The 14275-nt window shown below is 42.7% G+C and overlaps 1 protein-coding gene across 3 annotated transcripts in view; it reads left to right on the top strand.

Moving 5' to 3' along the window:
* Window positions 1-14275, top strand: part of sik3 (SIK family kinase 3) — a 42359-nt gene that overhangs the window by 3959 nt on the left and 24125 nt on the right. For all 3 annotated transcript variants that reach the window (XM_015337547.2, XM_015337548.2, XM_015337549.2), the window contains exons 2-7: window positions 10847-10963; window positions 11264-11327; window positions 11530-11691; window positions 11809-11933; window positions 12212-12335; window positions 14053-14171. In XM_015337547.2, coding sequence (XP_015193033.2) covers window positions 10847-10963; window positions 11264-11327; window positions 11530-11691; window positions 11809-11933; window positions 12212-12335; window positions 14053-14171 — 711 coding nt within the window. The remainder of the gene's footprint in view (window positions 1-10846; window positions 10964-11263; window positions 11328-11529; window positions 11692-11808; window positions 11934-12211; window positions 12336-14052; window positions 14172-14275) is intronic.

The raw sequence follows: 14275 nt of genomic DNA on the forward strand, positions 1-14275 counted from the left end.
ATACGGTGGATGGTGTGGAATGCAGATTCGTTAGTGATGTTCAGTGACTAGAACAGCAGCTGGGCATTAGCACCTCCTAGTATCTGCACAGAGTGGGGCAGATGAGTGTGGGGGTGACATGGGAGGGGCAGATGAGTGTGGGGGCGACGGGAGGGGGGCAGATGAGTGTGCGGGGCGACTCGGGGGCAGTGATAGGCCACAGCTCAGGGTGTCCCATTCGTGGTTGGCTAGTGGTGTTATCCCGGCTTGAACACGTGTGTGTAAGCATGTGTTCAGAGTGAGCTGGGGGACGTGACAGAGTGACCAATTCTGGTAACAGATTGACTTACTGGGAGAGTTGGGTCAGTTCAGTCTAGACCAGCAACAAGTCATCCATACCTTAAAAAGGTGTCAAGTGGGTCCAGTTAAACCAGTTAGGTCATTCAAAGTTCAAGCTGAAGAAACTTCAGTGGAGCTAGAAATGACTCTGTGTGACTAAAAGTAAGAAATGCTGTACTGAAGATGTTGAAAGCTTAGGTGGGACATGCCAGTGTGTGAACACTGGTGAACAATTAGAAGATGTGCTAAAAGTTGTAGAGGAAGGGATCAAGGATGGCAGCACCAAGGAGAAGGACAGGGATGATATACAAATGAAGCAGAGGCCAGATTATGAAAGATTTGTTTTGGACTTGGCTTTGCCTTTGTGTGATTTGGGGTTTGCTTTGTTCAATTCAATTCAATTTATTTTTATATAGCGCCTTTCACAACAAGGTTGCCCCAAGGCTCTTAACAGTACAGCTGACGATACATTTTGTCAATACGGAACAGAAAACCAGAAGACAATGGAGGAGAGGAACCAAAAACTCCATAGTAAGGAGAGAAAAAACCTCTAGGGGTCCAAGGTCAACTGGTTGCCTAACCCCTTTGGGCATGCTAACATTATATAATTAAAAAAAGGAAACGATGAGGGTATTAATCCATCCATCCATCATGTCTTCTGTGCGTTAGTACTCCATGCAGATCTTTGTAGACCAGTAAATTCCTCCTAAACGGTAGCTATATCCACGATGTCCCTCTTGGATCCAGGGCAGTGATGCAGCATCCAACTCAGATGGTGCCCAGCCTGCGCACCATCCGGACATGTGGGGAGGAGAATAGGATAGTCTGGTCAGAACAAATGTATTTACCTGGTGGGCCAACATAGAGACACACAATAGCATGTACAGCAGCACCAGCAGCCATGGTTGCAGCAGGCTATAATGTAAGGTGTGAGTAGGCTAGGCTGAAGTAATAGGTCTTCAGTCTGGATTTGAACACTGAGATTGACTTGGCATCCCAAATATGGGGCGGGAGACTGTTCCATAAGCTAGGGGCCCTGTAACTAAAGGCTTTACCGCCAACTGTTTTTTTATTAATTCGTGGAATATGAAGGAGACCTGCATTCTGTGACCTAAGCAGGCGACTTGGATAGTATACATTAATAAGTTCCAGTAGATAGACAGGTGCCCGACCTCTGAGAGCCTTGTAAGTAAGTAGAAGGGTTTTGAAGTCCGCCCTGTACCTGACAGGAAGCCAATGAAGAGAGCTAAGTATGGTTATATGATTGTACTTTCTGCTCCTAGTAACAATAGCTGCTGCATTCTGAATTCGCTGTAAGGTGATGAAAGAGTGGTGGGTGCTCTCTGATAGTAGGGCATTGCAGTAGTCTAACCTGCTGTGTACAAGAGCATGTATTAATTTCTCTGTGTCTTGAGTGGAGAGAAACTACCGTAGTTTTGCAATATTTCTTAACTGTAGGAAGCATGTTTTAGATACTGTTTTAACATGAGAGTTAAATGAGAGCCTTGTGTCTAATATGACACTGAGTCTTTGAGGCAAATTTTTAAATTCTCTGAGTTAAGTACTAAAGTTATAGTAGTCCTATCAGTATTGTTTCCTCCAAACAACAGAACCTCAGTTTTATTAGAGTTAAGTAACAAAAAGTTTTCACACATCGAAGTCTTTACTTCATTAATGCAATCAACTAAAGTGATAATAGAAGAGTTGTCGTTTGGTGTAAGTGAAAAGTATATTTGTGTGTCATCGGCATATGAGTGAAAGTTAATGTTTTTGTATTATCCTACCTAGCGGCAGCATGTAAAGAGAGAACAATATTGGTCCCAGCACTGATCCCTGTGGTACCCCAAATTGAACTGGTGGCATTGATGAAGCAGTACAAGTATTAGATATCTGATCATAATGAAAACAATTACTTAAATATGAAGTTAACCACTTAAGGACGGTTCCAGATAAGCCAACCTCAGCCTCAAGCCTGTGTAACAAAACAGAGTGGTCAACCGTGTCAAAGGCAGCCCTAAGATCTAGACAAGACATTAGATTTTTTTCTACATGTTCCTAGCACACTGACACTCCACTTGATTCTAATCACCTTACTAAATGTTCGAATTCTACAAAATTCGACAGAAGTGTAGTTACAGAATTCAAACAAATTCTTCTCATGATTTAAATGTTAAAGAATTTGCAATTCTTAACATGAATAAAACTAATTCATTTGATTGGCTTTACCAATCAAAGTCATCCTATCAAAGTATATTGACATTATGGAAGCAGCTGGGAGCATTATAACATACAAAGTAAGTTTGTAGAAAGTATTTTTGTTCTCACCCCAGTAATTTCAAGTTCATGCCGACTTGAATACTTGCAAACCAGTAGACCTCCATTTGTGCTCTGGTTTGCGGCACTCCTGTTCAAGGGATCGGGTGTGAGCATTATACCATGGAGAGTATCTAGTGGTTTTGACTACCAATTGAGGAGCAGCACAGACCCGTCCTCGAGTAGTCTCTGTCATCGCAGCTAGCAACTGCTGGTGAAGATCTTCCTTTGCTTCCCTTTTTTTAAGAAGAGAAAATGCAGACAATGCTGGTGCTGACACCGGTTTGCTATGGTTCGAATCCATTTCGGGTTTTCTGAGATGCAGATGTTCTGGTACTGATTGACAGAAAAGCCAATATACAGCCTGCATTTCAGTGCAATTTCCACTTGTCTGTGCGCATTTCCTCCCAGTCACCTTTCATTGCTTCACGCTTTCACATCCCTTCAGTGGGTGCAAAAAGTGTTCAAGTATTCTCATAGATTACAAAGGAACAAGTAAGGTTTATTCCATGCTGAAAAAAAGAAGAAAGAAAATGCAACGTTTCAGCTGTGGAGCCTTCTTCAGGGGTGAGAAAGACAAGGCAGTAGGCAAAGGTAAAGTAGCGGGAGAACACAGGCTGGGAGAGAGGAGGAGCGAGAGGCAGGAGCAGGGGACAGAAAGTGAGGCCAATCAGGAGGTGTGAAGTCAGGATAGGTGTAGAGAGGTGTGAAATGAAACCTCCAATGAATGGAGAAAATTTAGAAGAAGAGTAGTCTGTCGTTAAGAGAAGGGGGAAGGTGTGATCCTAGCCGCAGGATTATTCTGGTTTCTGTAGTCTTCTACAGAAGAAGAACTACTTCTGTAGTTCTCATAGATTATGCTAAAGAAAGCATTGATGCAGATCAGAATCTTTTGGGGGTTCTTATTATTGTGGAGGTCCCTATTGCCACCCGTATTGATATCACTAGCCAAGCAAGATTTTACTCTGTGTTCCGCTTTTCATGGTTTGTTGAGGACTTGTTCTTGTCCTTGTTACTGTGATAAAAACCCAGACTGGGATAATGTGATGTGATATTGGTGCTAGATTTCCTTATTTCTATCTTGCACTCAGCCTATTTTAGATAGATAGATAATACTTTTTTAATCCCGTAGGGAAATTGATGACATTTTGTAGGGAACTTTTACATTTATTAACTCTAAAAAATGTTTTTGTGCCAAAGTCAAGACTGACTATAATAAAAAATATATAGTAGGTGCATATATAGCATATGGAAAGTAGAAAGTAATTATTGGTGACAATACAGTAGTGAGTTTTCTGATTGTCACACATGATCCAGTTTTGAATTTTATCCGGTCACATCATCTTTTATAAATTTGTTCTGGCAAGATCACTCAATAAAGTGATTATGACACTGCAGCGCTCGCTTCTGGCTACTGCCTCCTCTGTTTCTTCTTACCCGTAAGAATAGACTTCAGATTAACTGCATCATAATGGGCACCTTAATGTCCTGGCAGTGTAAGTGTGATTGACACCCTGACCGCCATGTGTATCTGAACTGTCGGGATCAAATCCTTGTCCGACAGTGCCTGGCACTCCCAGTGCGTCCGTCCTTTCAGGGAGGTCGATCGTACAATGCTTGTGTGGCGTAGCTTGGAGCATCTCAAGCTTGTTACCTGTCCTGTTAGATGTGTAACACTGACAGCCAAAAGAAAGATGCTCAGCTATGAGAAATGGGTCAGACTGCATTGCACTCTGCGTCTGCTCTGCTTCTCTGCATTTTAGCTCATTCACCTGTAGAATCAAGCAGTGTCATGAGGCTGCAATGGTTAATGGCTTTTTAACACTGCAACATCTCATATTGTGCATGGACCAATGTTCCAACACCGTAGACAGTGTTTCAGTTTTCAGCGACAAAGATCTGTGAGTCCAGTTGGGTGCCGAAATTTAACAACCCTTCAACTGATTTGATGCTGAGAGCTGAATCATGTTCTACATGGTGCTTTAATTTTATTCAGTTATTGATAAGATGGACCAGCGTGTTAAGTTTTTTAACTGCGGTTAATTTTATTCTGCGATGGGTCTATTCCATGGCAACAGATACAAACCAGAATGTTGTGATAAACATTTTGTTTGGGTAAAACATCAGGGTTCTTGTTTTCCTCCTCTTTTCCTGTAATGTGTTTTGTAAGTGTGCTAGGAGGTTTTAGGAAATAAAATTGTTTCCTTTCTGGTTGTTGCTTAGGTCCATGTCTTTGGGACTTTGCACTTTGACCTCATTTTATTTTTTCCTTGATTATGGCTGATGTTTTTATGGATCTTTGAAAGTTGTTTTGCAGGAATCTGTTCTTGCCTTTACTGAACCAGGAGGTCCCAATGAGATGAAGATATGTGAGAGCAGTGCAGGAAACAGCCTGTCCCCCCATGCCAAGCCTGGAGGGGCTGTAGCCAAGCCAGACTTTCTGAGCTGTTTTTGAGTTACCGCTCTTGACACTGAGTGTGTGAAAAGTACACTAATGTGTAACAATAATCCGAACCTCAGTCTGGCTTCCCACACAGCAAACAGCACCTTCTCAAGTGCATTACCTGTCATCATACTGGGATTTCTGGTCTGGAGAGAGAGGGCACTGCTTCTGACCTGCTTAGACAGCAGTAGTCACACCTGTTTGATTTTTGCCACATCTAAAACATTCTAGATTGGCCCCACGTATGCGAGTAACTATTGCAATTGTAAGTATTGGATTTCCTATTTTTGGTATTCAGGAACTTTAACCTGTACTTGTTAGCATGTGAGTTACTACGGTACATTTGTTCAACAAGTAGATAAAGCGAGTTCACCCTTCTGGTCTTCTTCTGAAAGCCGAAATGTAGGTTTTGAATGATGGTTATACTGCAAACAAAGTCAATATTAAAAGCTGACTTTGTCACAATAGGCAATCTGCAGACTAGCAGTGATTGCCAGGTGTAAACCCAGAATTACATGCATTTAAATTACAGTTTAAAATATTTTATCAAGGCACAGTGTGGATACGAATTGCAGCCCTTAAACGTCTGCATTTGTAAAGGATGTGGAGCTATTGAAGGAGTTTCTTTCTGCTTTTCCTTCAGTCTGAGACATTCTGTACCTCAATTGTGTGATAGTGCACAACACAAGGAAGGGAGAGGGAATAAACAGGCTCACGTGTGATAACCCTGTGTTTACCACTTTAGTCATGCACAGACACGTATGCTGCTGGCTGCACGAGGGCCTACAGACACACCTCAATAAAGTGATAATGATTTTGGGAAGAGTCTGTGGACGTGCTTGGTTATGCCCCCCTTGGTTTGAGAGATGACCCCGGGCTACATGAGTCAGGAAATATTAGCCCCCCAAAAGCAAGATCTCAGTCCCGATCCTGACGTGCTCTGGTGACTCTCAAGTTTTTGTTCCAGCTGAGCTCATTGGTGATAATTAGTGCCTGTAACTGATCTGCTGCTGCTTTAGACATTTTGTCTCCATTCTGTCTTTGGTTTAAAAATACCCAAAAGTGCCTTATTTCCACTAACTTTAACACACACCTTTATTCTGTCTCTCCTCGTCTTTCTAGCTGAAAATTTGCTCCCTTATTTCTGACCAAACAGCTGTCAACAGGTGATCGATGGACAGACTCCATCATGGACAGTGGGAATGGCACTTTATCAGACAAGTCAGTGACAGTGAGTCAGGCTTGTTCTGTCTCTTGGCTTCTCTCTCAGTCCAGAGATTCGTACAAATTACACATTTTATTAAGCTGTGGAAAAGCTGAAAGCAGCTTTCTGAAAAGAGACCTCTGATAGAAACATGAAATAAATTAGTGATCGAGAATGCAGCAGGAGAATAAACCAGATGGGGACTTCACAGAACAAGTATTGAGGAAGGGTGTACCATGGGATCATTGAAACCCGGCCTGAATGCAGAAAATAAAACTTTAACCATCTAGCAGATCCTACAGATCCTGTCAGCAGTTAGCTCTGGTTATCAAGGGCCTAGTTGAAAGAAATGCCAGCAGACACAGGGAACTCCATCATCAGGACTTACACCACTGCTCTAGACGATTTATGCCTTAGAGACTACAGAGGTGATTGTCTTTCTCCCAGACTTTCATTATGGACTTAAGTTAAACTCCTTGATTTGTTTTAGCTTGCTGTGAGCTGATGGCACAAAAGAAACTGGTCTGTTACAGGGGTTCTCTTTCACAGTTGGTATAGCCCCTGTAATTCCCCGGCATTGGGGACAATGATGAAACACAAAATTTTAAAGTAGGTTTTCTGTCATAGTATTGTGGCATACGGGGCCTACAGAAAGTATTCACCCTCTACCGAACAATTGCAAATGTTGTAAATTCTGGTAACGATGACATTTTTGATCTACACAACATATGCAGCAATTTATAAGTGCTAAAATAATTTAGTTGTCAAAAATGTATGAACAATGAGAAATGGAAATATCTCTATTTAAGATTTCACCCCCTGAGTCAATACTTTGTAGAGTCACCTTTTCCAGCAATTACAACTTTGCATCTTCTTCCGTATGCCTGTGTCTGCTAGACTTGGAGATTTGCTCACGCACTGTCAAGTTTGATGGGGTGCGTCAGTGAACCGCAGTCTTCAACTCCTTCTACAGATCTTCCATAGGATTCAAGTCTGGGCTTTGGCTGAGCCACTGAAGAGCATTCTTCTTCTTCCTCTGAAGCCACGATAGTGTTACTTGGTGGTCATTGTCCTTTTGGAAAGTGAATCTAGGTGACGGGGACACTATGCTGTAAAAAGGCTCCATCCTTTGGATGAGACGTGAAACCGAGGTCCTGACTCTCTGTGGTCATTAAAAATCCCAGGACGTTTCTGGAAAAGAGTAGGGGTGTAACCCCGGCATCCTGGCTGAATTTGTCATTGGCCCTTACCAATTATGGCCTCCTAATAATCCCCATCTATGAATTGGCTTCATTACTCTGCTCTCCTCCCCACTGATAGCTGATGTGTGGGGAGCGTTCTGGCGCACTATGGCTGCCGTCGCATCATCCAGGTGGGGCTGCACACTGGTGGTGGTGGAGGAGAGTCCCCATTACCTGTTAAGGGCTTTGAGTGGAGTGTCCAGGAAAGCGCTATATAAGTGTAAGCAATTATAATTATTTTTAATGATGCACCTGGCTGTGCTCCTGGGATTGGTCATCGCCATATATATGTTTTTATACCCTTTTTCAGATCTGTGCCTCCTCACAACTCTGTCAGTTATTGCTGAGTTCAGTTATTGAAAGAAAAAGCTTTTGTACAAGTTATTTTAACGTTGTATAAATTTTAAAGTGGCAAAAACTCTCAGTTAAATACATAATGGATCCATGCCATAACAATAAAATGTGAAAAAGTCCAAGAGGGGTGAATACGTTTTATAGGCACTGCACGTGCGACGTTGTGATGGTGAGCATTGCTGTCTCACAGTGCTGGGGCCCTAGGTTCAATTCCTGACGTGCTATCTGCGTGGTGTTTGTACAGTATGTTCTCCCAGTGTTCACGTGGATTTCCACTGGGTGCTCTGGTTTCTCCCAAAGTTCAAAGACGTGCTGGTAAGTTAATTGGCATCTGGGAAAATGATCCCTGGTGTGAGTGTGCCTTTGTGTGCCCTGCGTTGATGTGCTGTCTGCTCTGTATCTTGCTTTGCCCCCATTATATGACGGGATAGGCTCCGGTTTCCCTGCAGTCCTGTACTAGATAAAGCAGTTAAAATATGGATGGATGTGAATATGTTTATTAGTGCAAGAGAGGGTGAGGGAACACTGTTTAGTGTTGTTGTGTACTTGTTTTACATGGAGGCTCAGCCCTTGTTAAGGCTCATATTTCAGATGTGCCGCAGCTACCCTCATAAAAGCACAGGGCTTTTGATCTAAAGTGTTTCGCTTAAGTTCTTTATTTAAATCTGTTAATTATCCAGCACAGCTACGCTGCATTAAGACACCTGTGAATTAAATACAGTCACACAAGGCGAACATTTGATATAATAATCATCTCCCTTTTTGTACTGTTGTGCTTGAGTGTATCCGCACAAAAAGATGCATCTCTTTCTCATTTTGATTAAAAAGTGATACATAGATAGTTTTTAGCCTTCAAACTGTTACTTTCAAGTTTATTATACTTAAATAGCTCTGTGATTGTATGTTATCTCAGTAAGGAGCTTCCAGCTCCTCAGCCGGTCTGACAGTGCAATTTCACCATGTTAGAGACTTAAAAGTGTCAGCAAAACATCATGAGAAGGTTTGGAAATGAGGGAACAATTCTGCCCTTTGTTGTTTGGGTGCTCATATTTAACAGAACCGTGGATCTCACCACTTGTGTTCTTAAAGGATCCAGGGATCCCTTTGTGTGCAAAATGTTCCCTGCTCTATGTCATAGGTCAAATCCTTCCTTAAAATCCTGTTGTCCTGTGTCCGTTTTACACGGTTTATTCCAAAGAAACAAGTAAAGGTTTATTTTATGCCGAAAACAGAAGAAAAGAGACGCAACGTTTCGGTTGTGGAGCCTTTTTTGGGTGTGAGTTCCTTTGCACCTTTAAGTTTGCAGCTTATGCATGATGACGCAGCCACCTACTTAAAGTACTTATTCCAACAGGGAAGTCCCTTAAGTTGACTTAAAGCATAGAAGTTAACCAGGTCTTCTTTTTTAGCAAGTTCTTTTTAAAAAGCATATTACAGGGAATTCCTTATGTTTATCTTGTGGTATCTTGTGTGCAAGTGCAGAATTCAAATTGTTTCAGGCTGTTACATACTTTCTGTAATTTGTCACTGCTGGTGACACAGCAACATGTTTTCATGAAGTAAATCCAGACTTGTGCAGAGAAACACAGGCAAACAGCAGTGTGAGTAAGCCACACAATGTTGGCAAAGATCAAAAGCAAGAGATTGGTTACAAGTACCAGCCGGGAGTCCAGGGAATGAAGTCAGGTCGAAGTACGATCTGGAATCCTCTATCGACCGAGTTCCCAGGTACTGCCATCATGCCAGTCCTGAACTACCTGAGGTGGACGTGGTGAATAATTGCCTTTTAGATGGTTCAAAACTTCTGTATTTAATTACCACGATAACTGGTGAAGAATGACATGTGGCCAGCTAACGTGTAAATACTAGCTCACCCTGCCACTCATCCGCAGCCACAATAATTACACTTTCTGTATAATATACTGGCTGATTTTTGTGTATTATTAATGCTCTCAGTATATAGATCTTATGAGACAGTCTCTTTCATTTTTTACATACTGCTTTAAAATGTAGAGAAAGTACATTGCCTCATACAGGTAGTATTTTCTGTTTCCTTTTTTATTTTAAATGGCCCCACTGGATGTGATCAGAGGTTGTGTTTATGTAGAATTCAAAACCCAATGAAAGAACATCACTCCTTTTCATCCTTATTGAATCTACAGGTACAGTGACCATGCTCTTCTGATGTAAAGCAACATTTTGAATTTAAAATACGTGTACCGTACCAGGGATTGGGATCAGTATCCTCTTTTTGTTGAATTTAATGTGAGAAATTGTGACGTTGTAGAAACAAATTGTGATGTATTCTTTTAAGCTGTTTTTTTTACATCTGTGCTTTTAATGTAATGCAAGGAAAATTAGCTCTTGTCAGTGGAAACAGTACTGATGACCATGTTCATAAAAGCAATTAAAATGGAATAATTTTAAACAGTGTGCTGAAATGGGAATAATTTATTAACAATTTGTGTTACCTGTTTGTGCCTGAGTTTAATTTAAATGTAATCAGTAATTGAGAGCACATTCAGGTTATTTATATTGGTATTGTATAAATGCACATTATTCCTTTATAATGCAGTGATGCTTGAAAATATTTTTGAAATTTAAGCTGGTTGTTAAACAGCAAATCTATGTAATATGTAGCTCCCACATTAGTACATATTTAGCTTGTCCATTTATTACATTATGATTTAATTCAGATTTCCATTGCATGTTTTTCCTTGTTGTTGACCTTCAAATTTAACAGAAAACCTTATCAAAATAGGATTCTGCTCTCTTGGGATTCTTTTGTGCAGTTATCCCATTTTCTAAGGATCTTTTCGATCTGTATCAGATAAATCTGGAAGCTGTATTGAGAAACGTTTTATCTGGTAATCTGGCGAATAAACCACCATTAAATTGGAGTTCTGAGTTTAATGCTGCTTTCTCCTATGTCCCACTCTTTGCTCACCATCTTCCTCCCTCTCTCTGTCTCAGGTGGCCATTAAGATAGTGGATAAGACTCAGCTCGATGATGAGAATCTGAAGAAGATATTCAGGGAGGTGCAGATTATGAAGATGCTGAGACACCCCCACATCATCCGTCTCTACCAGGTCTCTGTCTCCTCGTTAGCCTCAGCCGAGCCCGTCTCTCTGTCTCCCCATCAGCTTCTTGCAGATGTGTCCTTTCACATTTCGACCTCCGCTTCCACCAGATCCGTTTGTGTCAGCCCCTTTGCCCCTGCCTGTCTGTGTGTCTGTTGCATCATCTGCCTCTGCGAGGTCTGTCTGTCACATACTCCACCTATAGCTGGTCTGTTTGATTGCTTGATGACATAAACTGCCTTTCACATTGCTTGTTGGCCTGCCTGCCCGCCACGTGTCCGTCTGATGTCCTGCCTGTCTGTCCCACAGGTGATGGAGACGGAGCGGATGATCTATCTAGTGACAGAGTACGCCAGTGGGGGGGAAATATTCGGTATGTAGAGGTCAAGGTTCATGGATCACGGTCTAACGGCTACTTGACAGACCTCTGTCCAAGAAGGTTGTCTGTGATTTTGGATCACGAACATTAAAACTTAAGATATTTCAAAATGCTAAAGTAAAATAACATAGTATAAAATTATATTTTTGAAAAATCAAGTGCAGAAATAAGCAGAGGGTTTGTTGCCTCTCTCCAGATCACCTAGTTGCTCATGGACGAATGGCGGAGAAGGACGCTCGGCGGAAGTTTAAGCAGATTGTCGCGGCTGTCCACTTCTGTCACTGCCGCAACATTGTCCACCGAGACCTCAAGGCCGAGAACCTCCTGCTGGACCACAACCTCAACATCAAGATTGCAGGTAATGGGGGCGCTTTGTCTTCGTCTTCCCGCTGGCTCTGCGGTCAAGCTTCCTGCACCTACCCCCTCCTCCTCCTCCTCCCCTGCCTCCGTCTCAGCAGGCTGTGTGTCTCTGCAGACTTCGGCTTCAGCAACATCTACTCACGGGGTCAGCTGCTGAAAACATGGTGCGGCAGCCCCCCCTACGCAGCCCCTGAGCTCTTCGAAGGGAAGGAGTACGACGGGCCCAAGGTGGACATCTGGGTGAGTAAACTACACCCCTAAAGTGCTCCATGCAACTCACCACATACCCTCGCATTCTACCTACTCCATACATACGCCTGACGTCTTTCATATATCTAACACTCAACCCCACCCGACGGACCACGCTACACTTTTACTGGGGACCCTACCTAACGCTACAGCCCTTTCTCATACAACCTGATTCACACTGCTGCCACTTGACAGTCGGGTTTGTATTCACATTCACATCATCTCCTACCCCCTACCCCTGCCCAGATCACAGATCTCTGTCTCTGCAGAGTCTGGGGGTTGTGTTGTACGTCCTGGTGTGTGGCGCCCTGCCCTTCGACGGCAGCACCCTGCAGAATCTCCGGGCCCGCGTGCTCAGTGGCAAGTTCAGGATTCCCTTCTTCATGTCCACAGGTGAGCTTCGCCGCACTGGCCTCTTCCACAGACACTATTCCACAGCCCAGCCACCACTTCATGCAGTCCCTGCGTGGCAGGTCCTGTTTGATTAGATTCTTTGGAATTCAAGAAGAATTTCAACCTGAGTTCTGTGAAGACCACAGCATACTCTGAGAGAATTAACAAGACCAGGGGCATTCTTTGGTATATCTTACTGGTAAATTGTTAGCAGTGAAAATGTCTCTTACATTAGCAAAATGGAAAGTTTGTTTCATCGGGATCCACTAAGAGCTGCTCCAGTGGTCTGCCAGGGTCTCTGACTGCTCCCCACCCCATTTAATCCGAATTGTTGTTTTGTTAAAGCTTCTAGGAAAGCTTTTCCAAAAAGACGGATATCATCTTTCTGGCACCTCCTGCACAGGCTTAACAGAATAATGTATTCTGCATTTCATGCTGTGCTGTCCATCTGCAGTTGACAAAAAAGTAGAATGACAGCCCTTCCATTGCTACTCATAGCCATGTATTTATATAAACCTGTTTAACATACAACTGCCACTTGTTCCACCTTCATGAACCTCCAAAAGGGATGTGGACTAAATTAACAAAAGGGAAATAATGTATCTTGTAACACATACTGTATTAATGTCTGAACCTTTTGATAAATTCTGGTACAAGAGAGATAGGTTAAGTTTTATGCTAAAATGTAAAGCCATATCTTAATAGATACTATTAGGATATTCTTATGATATATTATTAGAATAGATATTAATCCAATGATTCATTACTGTGATGCACCGTTTCTAAATCTAAATCTGCTGTTCTGCCGTACATATATAGTTTACTTTAAAAAGTCACTGGGACACTTATGGAATATAACATAGGCCACCCTATTGTTTTTTGGCCATATTGTCTGTCACACCAGTATTTGTGTGTGTTAGTATTAACAGTGTGCAGCAGTGAATCCGAGCACCAGTTTCTGTGTGTGTCTGTATTAACAATGCGTGTGTGGCATTATGCGGGGCATGTTCAGTGTGGAGGTGGAGCCCTTTTCTAATGCCTTGACAGCCACAGCTGGGCCAGTTAATTTCCGGAGCGACCAGCTAGCAGGACCTCAGTCCAGCTGAGAGAGGATGTCTGGGACTAGAGAGAGCTGGGGTCGAAGCACATATAAGATGCTGCTGGAGCAACTATAGTGAAAAGCGTGTCTACCTGGAGAGAGCAGAAGACGGATTCAGGGTTGCAACTTATGGCCCCTGCAAGGGGAGAATATTAGACTGACAGTCGCGGAGGGGATTGTGGAGAGAGTGTTAAGGGTGCTTTTTTGTTTCTTTTTGTTTTCTTTTTCACCGGGACATGCTGCGCCTCTCCTTTCCTGTTCTGCTGTTTATCCTCACTGGGGCAGACTGAGCCTCTCCTCTCCTGTCCCACTTTGAGGATTCACTGGGACAGGTTGTTTCTTTTGGCCTCCAGGCTTTTTTTCTCCAGGCTGGACCCTGCTAAATAGGGACAGTTCAGTCTGGATGCCGCTGTTCCAAGCGGTGTGTTTTTCTTTTTTCCCCTTCTCCTTTTTTGTTTTTCTCTTTTTTTGGCTGACCTCACACTGGTGCATCTGCCCCCTCAGACAGGACATTGACTTTTACTGGTGTTTGCTGTGGCTCCTCCCAAAAACCTGCTTTGTTACAGCGTGATAACCGTATCTGACAGTATCAGTGATATCTGCGTGATGGTCTTTCAGACTGCGAATACCTGATCAGACACATGCTCGTTCTGGAACCCAGCAAGCGTCTCTCCATGGAGCAGATCTGCAAGAACAAGTGGATGAAGCAGGGAGATCCAGACCCAGAGTTTGACAGGGTGAGTTTCAGTGCACAGGAACTGATTTTACTCCCTAATTTAATGGATGCTTGTTTCACTGTCACACAACCGCACATAATCATTGGATGTGAATAAGTGATCAA

The sequence above is a fragment of the Lepisosteus oculatus genome, chromosome 23, assembly GCF_040954835.1.
Source record: "Lepisosteus oculatus isolate fLepOcu1 chromosome 23, fLepOcu1.hap2, whole genome shotgun sequence".
Taxonomy (NCBI): Eukaryota; Metazoa; Chordata; class Actinopteri; order Semionotiformes; family Lepisosteidae; genus Lepisosteus; species Lepisosteus oculatus.